This window comes from Mus caroli, unplaced genomic scaffold (genome assembly GCF_978045245.1).
Source record: "Mus caroli unplaced genomic scaffold, Mus_caroli_1 scaffold_16, whole genome shotgun sequence".
In the NCBI taxonomy this organism is placed as follows: domain Eukaryota; kingdom Metazoa; phylum Chordata; class Mammalia; order Rodentia; family Muridae; genus Mus; species Mus caroli.
In genome coordinates, this window is record NW_028227271.1 from 22,525,186 (window position 1) to 22,540,191 (window position 15,006).

Below are 15,006 nucleotides of genomic sequence, written 5' to 3' on the forward strand. Positions count from 1 at the left end.
AACAACCCTACCATTTTATTTTTAAGTGTTTGTCCTTGGCCAGTTCTGGTAGTACAGCCAGTTGTGAGGAAGCAGGAGGATGGTGAACTGAGACGAACCTAGACTACCTGGAAAAAGCTCAGTGTTACCCTGAGCTACTATACTAAGACCCATTCATACAGTACAAAATGGTCAATGCACAGGCACGTGCTAGATTGGATCCTTAATACTACCAAATTTTTTTAGGGGTGGGGGGGCGGAAAGGTTGAAATGTTTAGCTTAATATTACAAAGCCACTGTCTCTTGCTCAAGACACTATAAGTACAAAACAGAGCAAGTGTGGTAAAGCAAACCTAGAATCCTAGCAGTTGGGAGGCTGAGCAGGAGTATATGACATTCAGAGCTATCCTATGATACACCGTGAGGTTCAGCTTGAACCACATGAGATCTAGTCTCAAAACTCCAAATTAATATTTTTTTTTTTTTTGGTTTTTCGAGACAGGGTTTCTCTGTGTAGCCCTGGCTGTCCTGGCACTCACTTTGTAGACCAGGCTGGCCTCGAACTCAGAAATCCGCCTGCCTCTGCCTCCCGAGTGCTGGGATTAAAGGCGTGCGCCACCACGCCCGGCTCAAATTAATATTTCTAAGAAGTAAAGATTTGTTCTCTGAGTTAAAGGCCAAGGTTAAATGATGAGACCTGTCTTTGAAACAGAACAAAATATAGACTATACCACATTTCATGAAAATTGTTATCAGCAGGAAAGAATGTCTCTGCCTGTCAAGCCTGGAAATCTGCATACACTCTCAGACACCACATAAAGGTAGAAGGAGTCGTGTACATACTATTGTCCTGTATGTGTGCCCTGTGTGCTATATGTGCACATTAAGCATCATTTTAAATAAACATACTTGAGACACTGGTACTTGACCGCTGGATGGAGCCAAAGGCATGTTTGTTACATTCATTCCTTGGGATGTAAACTGAGTCTGGGAGAGGAACTGGTTCTGGCCGGAAGCCTGCTGCATGCGAGGTCCATAGCCCATAGGCTGCAAATGAACAAAAAGAAAAAAACACACCAAACCATAGGTCACCAACTGCTTCATTACAATTATTTTCCAACTGTAATTAGCAATCACTCTTGCCCTACCATCCAGATCCTTGCATAGAGAAAAATAAATAAATAGCTTGGGTAAGAGAAGCCTAAAGTGTAAGTGAAAGAGCTTGTAATCATGTAAAAATTATAGGAACAGGGTTGTAAGTACCAAACACAACCTCAAGAAAGAAGAGGGTGAAGGGACACAGGGCTCCAAAATATCTAGAACTCTGACAAGAAACAAACAACTTTTCTCTTCTAAAACTGCCTTACATGAGTCTAGACCTTTAATAAAAGAAAGTATGGAGAATTAAGAAATTCCAGTAATATGAATGAGAAACCTCTCTGCACAGTCGTGGTCAGTTGAAAATTTCGTCTCCAGCTAGGGGCACTATTATGAAATCTTCAGCAAGTATAGCCTTTTTGGACAATATGTCAGTGAGTGAGTGTTGAGTTTATAGGCTTATTAATCCCCTTTTATCTGGAACACTGTCCTTGTTTGTGCCTGAAATCTCAAGATTTGTGCTCCTGTTGCCATACCTTATATGCCACTATACATGTCTAGTCCCCGGAATCATTTGCCAAAATAAAACTGTTCCTTAAGATGCTTTTTGTCATGGTATTCTACCATAGCAATAGGAACATCCCTTCTACTTTCCCTCACCTCATTTTGATTTTAAAGAATTATTATTACTACTTTATGATATATTTTATGTGTATGATTTACTTACATGTACATATGTATATCACACACATGCCAGGGAGTCATGGAAGTCAGATGATGTTAACATAAACCCTAGATCTGTAGTTCTGGATGTTGGTGAAGCACCATATAACGTCACTGACCAACTGAGTCAGAATGCTATAGAAAAGCAACAACTCTCCAACCACCTGAGCAAACACCCAGGTCCTCCACTTCATTTTCTGAGACAGGGCCTCCCATTAAACCTGGAGCTCACATTTTAGGCTGGGATGGATAGCCAGTGAGCTCTCAGAAATCTCCAACTGTAGCACTCGTGTTCAAAGTGTATGCCACCGTAGCCTGGATTTTATGGGCTGATGGGGATCTAGATTCAGTTGCTTAGGCTTTCACACCATCTCACCAGCACAAATCAATTGTGTTGTATATTAATTCCTGCCCCTCCACTTCTTTCAGATTTTGTATTTAGCCAGGCATGATAGCACACATCTTTAATCACTAGCACTCTGGAAGTGGGCAGTAACCCGATTTCTGACTTTGCAGTCAGACTGGTTTCCATGAAGAGTTCTAGGACAGTTAAGAGCTACATAGTGAAATGACTAACAACTAAACTTACCCTCATCTATGAAACACAGTCTACTTAACTGGGATTGGAGGCTATTTTGTGGTGCAAGTCTTCTACGTGCTCTATTACTGAGATACATTCTAAGCTATACTATGTAATATTAAAGGCCAAATATAAGAAAATTACACTATTAAAAAAGGTCTCAGGTGGTCAACGTGTCAGAAATAAAAGGTACTTTTAACTAAGATTGAGAATCTTGACTTTGATCACTGAACACACATGGAAGGATTAGACATTGCAAGAACTAAAACGTGTTTTGCTTAGACATTAGTGTTTCCTGAAGTTATAACAAAGAAAAAAGAATTTTTTTTAAAGGGTAGAAAGGATAAAACTAACCGGATTGAGTGACCCAGACTGAGCCAATTGTCCATGGTGCTGAAGAGGAGAGGGTTGCCGAGGTCCAATAGGGGGCTGTGGCATATTCATCTGCCCAAATTGATTCAAACCTGTGAATACATGTAAATATAATATTTCAATACTTTTGCTGAATTTAAGAATAAGACATAAGTTGGTATGAGATTCTGCTCATTTTCTCAGGACCAACAAAGTAATATTGATATTCTGAATCAATTTTTTTCAGTCACACCAGATAAACAAGGGTATTATTTGTTGTGTGTATGCATGTACATATATATGTATGCATGTGTTTGTTTTTCTGGACAGGATCTTACTATGTAACCCTGGCTATCCTTGAACTCAGAGATCTGCTTGTCTCTGCCTCCTGAGTGCACCACCACTTGGCACTTTTTTGTTTATTAGTTTTTTTGTGAGCTACCATGTTGGCGTTCCCCTGGAATAGCAGACAGTGAGTGTACTTAAACCTTGTGCCAATTCTCTAGTCCAGAGCAAGATTATTATTGATAGTTTCTAATCTAAATTTTACAATATGCTAAATTGTTTGTGACTTTAAATTTTTGAAAGAGAGTATCACTGTGTAGTGCTGGCTAGCCTGAACTCACGCTTGAACTTATAAGCATCCACATGACCCTGCCTCCCAAATGTTCACTGCCAGCTAGTAAATTGGTAATGGTATTATTATTTTAGTTTATTTTTGAGGCAGGGTTTCACTATATATTTCTGCCTAGTCTAAAATTCACTATATAGATCTGATAGGCTTTGAATTCACAAGAGTGCCATCCTCCTGCCTCTGACTACAGAGTGCTGTGATTAGAGGTGAGCACCATTATTCCTGGCAGTGAGTTGGCTTTCAATAGATTCTTGCTTACTTACTGAATTCTACTCCTGGACCTGTCAGACAACTTAATTTCTCATTCTCCCTCTCTTGGTGGATTTCTACTACAAGAAACTTTCAAATTTCCAAAGCAGAATATTACAAGACTTGCTGCTGGGTTAAATCAGGAATTAAGGTGGCAAGCAACATTCTGTTCTACATCAGAGACTCTTAAAATTAAATCAACCATGTTAAAAAAAAAAAAAAATCAACCATGTATCGTTTTCAAACGTTACCAGGCTGTGGAGTCATCCGAGGCATCATGTGGTTCGGCACACTGCCACGGATCATAGACGGGTCAGGTACAGGACCATCTGGAGTGGAAAACACAAATAGTTAAATATCCTTTTGTTTCTTAAAAACAACAAAATTACATCAAGCATTATTAATAGCTTAAACAATCTCTAACTGGACAAGAATCTCAAGAAATGGCCTCCATAATATACTAGAGCATTTTATAATATAAAACTTAAAACGAGAGTAAAACATTTAAGTGTGGTATCTTGTTAGATTATCTCTACATCTCCTAGTTAAACACTTTCAACCAGGTACACAGAGTAGAGTGCTGGTCCACTAAGACAGGTCTGTGAATAAAGGTGCTTTCTTTTGAATCAGACAACCTGAGTCTGACACCCAGGACCCACAAGTCAGAAGTAGAGAAGTGACTATTGCAAACTGTCCTCCAACCTCCGTGTGGTATTTTCAAGTGAACCCCCATCAGCAGTTTCTTCTGTTCTAGGTAAGATGGACCAAGCACTGAGGAAGCTAAAAGGAGGATTCCTGTGAGTTCAAGTCCAATCTGAGAACCAGTTCAAAGAAACAAACAAACCAGAGCTGCTGGCAGACCCTCCATTATACAGCCTGCAGCTTTTTCTACTTCAAGAGTTTTCCTTCTGTTACTAGCCAAAAACTGAAGCCTAAAGCACACTTTCCCAAGGTGCTTTGGATTTCTTCACTTATTTGCTGGAGTTCTTTCTCTGCACTTTGGCCATGTCTTTGCTGCTGACCTCCATTGAAAAAGACATGGTTTCATTTTATCCTCTGTACCATCCTCTTCTAGACAGCTGCTAAGATTCACACTTGCTTGCCCTGTTGGTTTCCTCACACAACAGATACTGATATCACACACCTTCAGCACCTTCAGCTAATATTCCCAACTACTTCTTATTCTGTATTTCTGTATTTTAGTACTTAGAATCTACAAGTACGTCAATAAATGAATTAAATAATTGATAAGTCATATATATGTGTGTGTATATATATATATATATATATATATATTTTTTTTTTAACTTAAGGTCAAGAATGGTGTTAAGTCAGAAATGGAAGTTAATACATATTATGAAATGATACCTTTTGAATTGTCTTTAGCCTTGGAATATACAGTAAAATGTTACTGTAATGTGAAGCTGTTTATACTAAAATATATGGCTAGGTATGGTGGTACACAGCTCTATTCCATCACTTGGAAGGCAGAGGCAAGCAGAACTCTGTGAGCTCAAGGGCAACCTGCTCTACATAGTGAGACCCCATGTAGTGATCTATATTAAAACAGCCCCAATAGGCTCATATTTGAATGCTTTGGCTTCCAGTGAGTGGAGCTATTTGGGAAGGAATAGGAATTATGGCTTTTATGGAATGAGCATAGTCCTTGAAGAAGGTATGTAACTAGCTTTGAGGATTCAAAAGCACAGTTACACCCAGTCTCTGTCTGTCTGTCCATCTTTCTCCCTCTTCGGATCAGAATGTAAAGCTCTCAACTACTGATCCCGTACTACAAATGTTTAGTTCCCACTAGGATCCCGGGCTAATCCTATAGAGTTGTAAGCATTCCCCAGTTCTGTGCTGTCTTTTGTAAGAGTTTTCTTGGTCTTGGTCATAGTATCTCTTATAGCAAAAGAACACACACCCTGTCTCAAAAAACTAAAAAACAACAACCAAAGAAACAAAACAACAACAACACCCCTTGGATAATAAGATGCAATTATTTAAATTTGGATTGAGCCCTGAAGATGGTTGGTATACCAAAACCTACTGGGTACCTGTAAAATATAAGACACTGGATGCTAGAGAAAGCCAATGGAAATATGGAAGCTGCTATTTTCTACTTGGAAGGCTCCCATGAGGAGTAAAAATAATTGTAGGTTATCTATTTTTCCACTTGTTTTTTAAAAGTGGATGTATTATTTTCTTATACTACATATAATAAAAGGTACTTACTGGTAGTCATTCCTGTTGGTTGCTGCCCCATGTTCGACCCAGTATTCATAGGCACTGGACCCATGCCAGGAGCATTTGGTAGCATGTTCTGTTTCTGTAGTCTAGTCCTTCGTTTCTCTTCTAGTTCCTTCTGGATCTTATAGATCTTCTCGGCTAGGAGGTGATAGTATTCCGCCTTGAAGAAATTTTAAGTAAAAAGGAGAAAAGAGAAATTGAGTAACAGAAAAAAAATGAACTAAGCAAATATTGGTTCATTTAAACGGTAGGTAAAAACTAAAGCTGGCTGTAGAGGCAGAGGTCGGCACATCTGGGTTTGAGTATAACATGGTCTGCAGAAAAAGTCTCAGAGAAACCCTGTCTTGAAAAACTAAAAACCAAAACAACAACAAAAAAAACATTAATAAATGAGCTCATACTTATGTGTGATTAATAATTTTACTATGAGCTTACAAAATAAATTCACCCCATATTATAGAAAACAGCACAGAACTATTAACAGTACAGCAACTTTTCAAGGTAAGTCACACATAATGCATGGTAAGAAAAGGTAAGCTTAAGACGGCCAATGTGATAGCCAAGAAGATCCTAGAAGAAATCTTCCCGAGGTAATGGACCTGCCTGCCTTTGTTGCCCAGGTAAATCAGGGACTGGCCAAGATATTAGAGATTGATTAGAAGTTACATTGTGCATACAGGCTCCGAAGCTCAGGACAGGTAGAAAAGATGAATAGAATTCTAAAAGAGACTGGTGCAGACTTGGTGCTCCTTCCCCCTGCCCATCACTGTCTTAAATGATGTGTCTAAACCTACATGTTGTTGTAGTAATAATCTGTAGCTAAGTTAAAAGACTTGCAGGTGGTGCAGAAAGAAGGCTGGTCACAATTGGCTACAGCAAATGAGCTGGGTACCCCAAAAGACATCGCACCAGTTCCAGCCAGAGATCTGATCCACGTACACCTACATCATGCCCATACCCTCAAGCCTCACTAGAAGGGTCCCTGCCTAGTTCTGTTTATTATCCCTTCTTATTCTGTTGATTTCTATTCTCCACATAGAGATATAGACTTCTGAAATTCTAAGATTAGAATTACTTAGTAGAAGAAGAGGGGAATGAAAGGAAATAAAACTTGAGACCTGTGAATCATGTAATTTATGTCAAATAGCCCAAAGAGTTGTTTGTGAGCTTTGAAACCTCAGGCTGAGAACATAACAGGCCAGGCCAGGACATGGCCGGGCAGGCCCATTGTTAAGGCATTCCTGAGGCTGCTTAGCCATAAAGATAAAGAGAATGACATGCTGGACTGGCCCGGCGCCTCCCTATCTCCCCCCCTTCTGACCTAAGTTAAATGTTAACAGGCTGCTGATGTTTAAATGAACCAATCATGTGAAACCGTGCCAATTCTTCCCCCAGCCTCACCCCATTTCTATAAACACCGCTAGCTTCCAAGCCTCAGGGTCAAATCCACTGTCTCCTGTGTGAGATAAGGTTCGACCCGGAGCTCTGCCATTATAGCTCCGCCATTAAACGGTCGATACCTCTGTTACCTGCATGAGACACGTGTCAGCCCGGAGCTCCGTCATTAAACTACCTCATGCTTTTACATCAAAAAAAAAAAAAAAAAAAAAAAGGTAAGCTACCTCTGTAGATGAGGGCAGCCTGATCTACAGAGTTACTTGCAGGACAGCCATCGAACATGGAGAAGGGGAGAGGGAAGAGAGAGGGAATGAGAATAAAAAAGGCAAGAAAATTGACATACATTTAAAGACACTGCTTTGTTGGCTAAGCTTAGTAATGCCACACAAAATCTTATTAGCACCTGGGAGTCAGAGACAGGAGGACCAGAAAATTTTACATGGGAACTTGTCTCAAATCGATAAACTGCTTTTTTATTTTAACTGTTCAGTACTGGGAAGGTGGGTCGGTAAAACTAAAGAGAATCCTCCTGAGAAAAGCAAAGTTGTCATGTTATAGTAGACAAGTAAATGTATGTTTTGTCTTTCTGAGACAGGTGGTCCTCACACCTGTGCTTACAGTGTACTGAGAGTCTGCCACCATGCCTCACCCAAGACAAGGAATTCAAACTCAACAGTCCTACTTCAGAAAAGAAAAAAATTATGTGCTCACTCTATTGTTTGCAGATTCATACATGTCCCCTTCTACTTTACGAGCATATGCAACAAGATTTTCCATCCGTCGGTCTTTTAAAGCAGCAGGATCCGGAGTGGGAAATATGGCTTGAACACTAGAACATAAAATAGAACAATTGTACTAACATGTCAGCTTTACCCAAATTCACAAAACAAAACCACACAATACTGTGACATTTTTCCTTAACCAGCATGGACACTGTTCATTCATAAAATATAAAATTCTTTTTTTGGCTGGGTGATGGTGGCCTAGATCTTTACATAGAACTTGAGAGGAAGAGGCAGGTGGACCTCTGAATTCCAGGCCAGCCTGGCTCTGCAGAGTGAGTTCCAGGACAGCCTAGAAACCCTGTCTCAAAAACAAAAAAACCCACATAAACCAAAAAAAACAAAGAACTTAATTTGAAGTTGTTCACTAAGTCTCATCTTTACATGCATGGATGTCTGTGCACCATGTGTGTGCAAGGCCAACAGAGGCCAGAAGATCAGAAAAGGGGATTAGATATACCAGGGCTTCAGTTACCTACAGCTGTGATGTATCATGTGGGTGGGCTGGGTTAGACTTGGTTCCTTGTAAGCCACCTCTTTAGGACTACAAATACTCTTATTTTTCAAAATTAGCAACAGAATAATGCATGCCCAGTTTTACTCTTCTCTAATGATATCCCTAATTTTGAACATATTTTTCTTTTTTTGGAGATAGGGTTTCTCTGTATAGCCCTGGCTGTCCTTCAACTCTTATGTACAAAATGCTGGCATTAAATTCAGCGATCAGCCTGTTCTACATCCTAAGTGCTAGGATTAAAGGTGTCGGGCATCACAACCCTGGAACATTTTCTTAAAGAAAGACTAATATTACAATGTTAAAAACTTATAAGCCGGGCGAGGTGGCGCACGCATTTAATCCCAGCACTCGGGAGGCAGAGGCAGGCGGATTTCTGAGTTCGAGGCCAGCCTGGTCTACAAAGTGAGTTCCAGGACAGCCAGGGCTACACAGAGAAACCCTGTCTCGGAAAAAAAAAAAAAAAACCCAAAAAAACTTATTAGTGATAGATAAAAGGTTTTGTAATCATCAAAAGTATCCTCATAAAAATACTTTCTGGACTCTTTCTTTTAGAGGAATCCAGCTTGGTTTTTAGTACCAATCTCAGAGAGCTCCAGTGGATCAGACACCCTCTTGTACTCACATCCACATACGATAAGCTCACACAAAAACATACATGTAAATAAAATTAACTATTTTCTAGTCTTTGTGATTATGTAAAATAGTATGGGGTGCTACATAAACTGAGAAAAATCTGACTTTTCTTCCAGTATAATGAGCCTTTAGACATTTCTAGTTCTTTTAAATGAATTTTCCTTATTAAAATAAAACCCCGGAACTTCAATGGAGCGACAGGGACATCAACTCACCCAAAAAATTTCAGTCCACGATTTATCCTGTCTACAAGAAATGGAGGGATGGAAGATGGAGTAGAAACAAAATGGTGAACCGATAACCAGTCCACCTGGAGGTCCATCCCGTGGGAAAGCACCAGTCCCTGACAGTATTACTAAAACTCATAAGGATGCAGAGACCTACAGCCAAACATTGGGCAGAGTTTAGTGACTCTTACAGGAGGAAAGATTGTGGCCCGTAAGGCAATAGGAACTCCACAGGAAGACCAACAAAATCAACTAACCTGGATTCTTGGGGCTTTCAGAGAGACTGAATCACCAACCAAAGAGCATACAAGGGCTGGACCTAGGCACCCCCACCCCAACATATGTAGCAGATTTGCAGCTTGGGCTTAAGTCTGTTATTAGTATGTGGAATACATAAATCTACCCGGACTGCCTTGTCTAGCCTCAGTACGAGAGGAAGTGCCTATTACTGCAGAAACTTGATATATCAGGGTGAGGGGATACCCAGGGAGGACTCTACCCTGTCAGAGGAGGAAGAGAGGGGGAATGGAGAGAGTCGGAGAGGGAACTGAGAGGTGGGAGCAATTATTGGGATGTAAAGTAAAGAAATAGAGAGAAAACATCCCAATAACGACTCAAACATGTTTAAGAACTCATAAAGAACAAAAAATTGCAAATTTCCTACTGTAGAATTTTCCGATTGTAAAATTGGGTATGGTGGCCACCATCTTTAATTTCAGTACTCAGCAGGTAGAGAGGCAGGAGAATCTCTAAATTCAAGGCTATCCTGGCCCACATATCCAGTACCAAGACAACTAAGACTAAAAAGAGACCCTTCGTCAAAATACAAAAAAAAAAAAAAAAAAAATAAAACCCAAAAACCAACCCCCCCAAAACCAACCCCCAAAAACAAAACAAAACACGAAAACCCCACTATATTCCCTGTAAAATATATGGCAACAGCAGTTTTTAAAAGACTTTAAAATGTGTGAGAAGCTAGGCAGTGGTGGCACACACCTTTAATCCCAGCACTTGGGAGGCAGAGACAGGCAGATTTCTGAGTTCGAGGCCAGCCTGGTATACAAAGTGAGTTCCAGGACAGTCAGGGCTACACAGAGAAAACCCTGTCTCAAAAACAAAAAACTAAAACAAAAAAAAGTGTGAGAAGGGCTAGAGATAGGGCTCTGTCATTAAGAGCACTGTCTGTACTTCTAGAGTTCAATTCCTAGCAACTACGTCGTGGTCTCTCACAATATCTGTGATGGGCTCTCATGCCCTTTTCTGATATGCAGGTTGTAAGTAAAGATAGAGTACTCACATACAGAAAATAAATTTAAAAAAATCTAACCAACTGAGCCATACTGCCAGACCCAAAAATCAACGATTTTTATTCAACTTGTTGTTCATGTGTGCAGTCTATGGAATGAGTATGAAGGCCAGAGCACAGCACCCCTTCAGGAGTCAATTCTCCCCTTTCTACCAAGTGAATCTGGGGGGTGGACTTGACATTAAGAGCCTTTACCCACTGATCTATCTCATGAGCATCAGATAAACAATTTAAAGTAAATTTAAAAGTAATAAAAATAATCTAATCAATCTGGAATCTAGGCACATTAATTTATACGGTACTGAAAAAATACATTTAAAATAAAATTAAGAAAATTAAGAGAATAGATTTGAGAAGCCAGCCAGGCAGTGGTGGTGCATGCCTTTAATTCCAGCATTGGGAAGCAGAGGCAAAGGCAGGCGATTTCTGAGTTCGAGTTCAGCCTGGTCTACAGAGTGAGTTCCAGGACAGCCAGAATTATACAGAGAAACACTGTCCTGAAAAACAAAACAAAACAACAACAACAACAACAAAGATTTAAGAAGCCAGGCATATATATGCACACAGCAACTCCAAGTACCCAGGAGGAGAAGAAAAGAGGATCAGAAATTCAAGGTTAACCTGGGATATACAGAGAAGCTTTCACAACCTTTTTTCCCCCAAAACAAGAGAAAGATATAAAAAGTAAATTATCAACACTATCATTAGCCTGGCTACACAAAAATAGTAATATTCATTGGTGCTAATAATATGTCCAACACTTTGGAGACATTAATTTTTTTTTTTTTTTGGTTTTTTTCGAGACAGGGTTTCTCTGTATAGCCCTGACTGTCCTGGAACTCACTTTGTAGACCAGGCTGGCCTCGAACTCAGAAATCCACCTGCCTCTGCCTCTGGAGTGCTGGAATTAAAGGCGTGCACCACCACGCCCGGCTGGAGACATTAATTTTTTTGAATAATTAAAAAAAAATTTATATGAGAGCACTGTAGCTGTCTTCAGAAACACGAGAAGAGAGCATTAGATCCCATTACAGGTGGTTGTGTGCCACCATGTGGTTGCTGAAAATGGAACCCAGGACCTCTGGAAGAATGTTTAGAGCTCTTAATCACTGAGCCATCTCTCCAGCCCGCTAGAAGCATTTTCATGACACCCCCCCCCCCCGCCGCCCCCCGAGACAGGGATACTGTATGTAGTGTACCTCAGCCTCCAAGTGCTGGGATTAAAGGGTTTTCAACCACCATCCAATACAGCTCTTATGAATGATACATGCCACAGTCTTTTTTGTTATTGTTTTTTCAAGACAGGGTTTTTTGGAAAGCCCTAGCTGTCCTGGAACTCACTCTGTAGACCAGGCTGAACTGGAACTCAGAAATCCACCTGCCTCTGCCTACCAAGTGCTGGGATCAAAAGGGTGTGCCACCATGCTCGGCACATGCCACATTCTTACTTACAGTTTATGAACAAGGTGGTTTCGAAGATCCTGAGTAATATCTTCATGCCACTGTTTTCGAATTCCAGTACTAGATGGCTGAGCTGCTGTTGGCAAAGGACCCAGGGAGGCTACACTGGCATTTTCACTCATCATTGGGCTTTAAAAATCAAAAAGAAAGTAGGTTTAGTGAAAAAGTATTGGAGACAGACTTCACTTATTTAGAGCTCACAGTAATTACTTTGATGAATGGTGACTGAGTCTATTTAAGGGGCAAGTGTATGAGACTACACATTTTCTGTGTGTGTACATACTTCAATAAAGAAAAGAGTTACATTTCCTTATGAAGGATGAGAGTGAATTCTTTATTTAAAAATCCAAGTCATGTCACTAGGCTGTGTTGCCATGTGGACACATGGTTAACTTTCACAAAAGCCATTAAGCAGTAACTGAAAAGCACAATAGAAGAATCTTTTTTTTTTTTGAGAACCTCATACATGTGCACAGTACATTCTGATGATATCCATCTCTAAGGAATTCACTAGAAGTGCAACACTGCAACTCCCTGTTTCTTTGGTGGGGTATAGATTAAACCAAGTATGTGACTCAAATGTCAAGTAAGGTTATATATATATATATATATATATATATATATATATATATACACACACATACACACATACACACACACACACACACACACACACGGACAGCCTGCTCATTCCTTTCCTAAAAGCTACCTGCAAATTAAAAAATCTAAATAAAACAAGAAATTCTTAAGAATTTGAAGGGACTCAGGGCACAAACTTACTTTTGAGAATTTATAGTTGAATGCAACATGGAGTCAGAAAGAAGATTTGGCGTCTGAACCCCAACACCTCCATTTACACCCATAGGACTAGCACCTAGAGCAAAACAAAGCAACAAAAGAAAATAGGCACCATAAAACAACACTGTAAACAAAGAAAACGCAATTAATAACACATGAAGTAAAAAAAACACAGAGGTTGGAAAAAGGACTCAACTGGTAAAGTGTTGGCATACAAGCACAAGGACAGAGCCCAAATCTCACACACATACATAAAACATGGCTGTGGTGATATCAAATGTCACCCTACTGCCAAAAGGAATGATCTCCAGATCTCATTGGTTAGCCAATCTAGCCAATGATGAAGCTCCAGGCTAATAAAGAAGTCAGAGACTTGAGCCTTTAATCCCAGCACTCGGGTGGCAGAGACAGGTGGATTTCTGAGTTCGAGGCCAGCCTGGATTACAGAATGAGTTCCAGGACAGCCAGGGCTCCACAGAGAAACCCTGTCTCGAAAAACCAAAAAAAAAAAAGACAAAGTCAGAGACTCAAAACATAAGGCAGAAAGTGAAATAGGAAAACATAAACTTTGTCTCAAAAAAGAGGGTAGGAGGCATGACATTTCTAATCCCAGCACTTAGAAAGCAAAGGCAAGCTAATCTCTAAGTCAAAGGTCAACCTGATCTACCAAAGTGAGTTCCAGGATAGACAGAGTTACCGAGAGACCCTTTCTCAAAACAAAAACAAACAAGAATTGAAGCTGGAAAGACGGTTCAGAGGTAAAAAGCACTCGCTGTTTTTGAAGAGGATCTGGGCTCAGTTCCTGACACTCACTTGACAGCCCACAACTATACAAATTTCCAATCAAAGAAAGTTAACAACCTCTTCTGATCACAGGCTCTACAGTGGTACAGTGGTGAACAGAAATGGGCAAAATCCAGATTAAATAAAAAATTAAAAAGCAAAAATAGAACTGGAGCCGGGAGTGGTGGCGCACGCCTTTAATCCCAGCACTCTAGAGGCAGAGGCGGGTGGATTTCTGAGTTCGAGGCCAGCCTGGTCTACAAAGTGAGTTCCAGGACAGCCAGGGCTACACAGAGAAACCCTGTCTCAAAAACCAAAACCAAAACAAACAAAAAGGACTGGAGAACAGGATATGGAATGCGTGCCATGCTAACAGGAGTTCTCTTTGAGCTGAGATTCCACACCAGCTACGATGGAGTATGTATACTTGTAATCTCAGTGATGGGAAGGAAAAGAGCACAGTCCTGGGGCTGGCTCTGTAGGTAGTCAGCAGAGCATAAAGGGCATGCTGAAGGTCCCAGTGAGAAACTATAGAACAAACGAGATAGGTTGGAGATATGGCTTAGTGTTAAGACACATGCACTTATGGATAGGGGCACATGAACACACATAAACATGGGTGAGGAGGCTAGAGCATGCTCGCACACAAACACACACACTCTCACAATTAAAAACTGTGAAAAGTAGGGGCTGGAGAGATGGCTCAGCACTTAAGAGCATTCACTGGAGGCTCTTCCAGAGGACCCAGATTAAATTCCCAGCACCCACATGGTAATTCACAACTGTCTGTAATCCCAGTTCCACAGATCCAACCCCTTCACACGGAAATATGCAAGCAAACACCAATGCACATATAATAAAAGTAAGATAATTAAAAAATACTGAAAGTAAAAACATCTTTAAAAACAAAACAGAAGTTGGAGAGCCTAAGAACACTGACTACTCTACACTAGGATCTGGTTTTGATTACCAACACCAACATCGGGAACTTTGTTCCAGGGTACTGCCACCTCATTTCTGCACTCTACGCATGTAGTGCAATGACATACAAGCAAGAAAAGAAAAAAACTCATAAATATACAGACCTTTTCTGAAAATAACCAAAAAAAAAAAAAAAGTGTGTTTATATATATGTATGTGTATGTATATATGTGTGAGCACACAAAGACACACAAACAACAGCAACCAAAACCCAAAAGGAATACTTCTTGCTGGTACTACAGCACACCAAAATTTA

General features: G+C 40.2%; 1 protein-coding gene across 2 annotated transcripts in view; it reads right to left on the reverse strand.

Annotated features, from left to right (window-relative positions):
• The window catches only part of Ep300 (EP300 lysine acetyltransferase), a 70,216-nt gene that overhangs the window by 26,899 nt on the left and 28,311 nt on the right, over positions 1-15,006 (reverse strand). For both annotated transcript variants that reach the window (XM_085831710.1, XM_085831709.1), the window contains exons 7-13: positions 12,969-13,062; positions 12,180-12,317; positions 7,974-8,091; positions 5,850-6,024; positions 3,866-3,943; positions 2,735-2,844; positions 889-1,026 (exon numbers count right to left, since the gene is read on the reverse strand). In XM_085831710.1, coding sequence (XP_085687836.1) covers positions 889-1,026; positions 2,735-2,844; positions 3,866-3,943; positions 5,850-6,024; positions 7,974-8,091; positions 12,180-12,317; positions 12,969-13,062 — 851 coding nt within the window. The remainder of the gene's footprint in view (positions 1-888; positions 1,027-2,734; positions 2,845-3,865; positions 3,944-5,849; positions 6,025-7,973; positions 8,092-12,179; positions 12,318-12,968; positions 13,063-15,006) is intronic.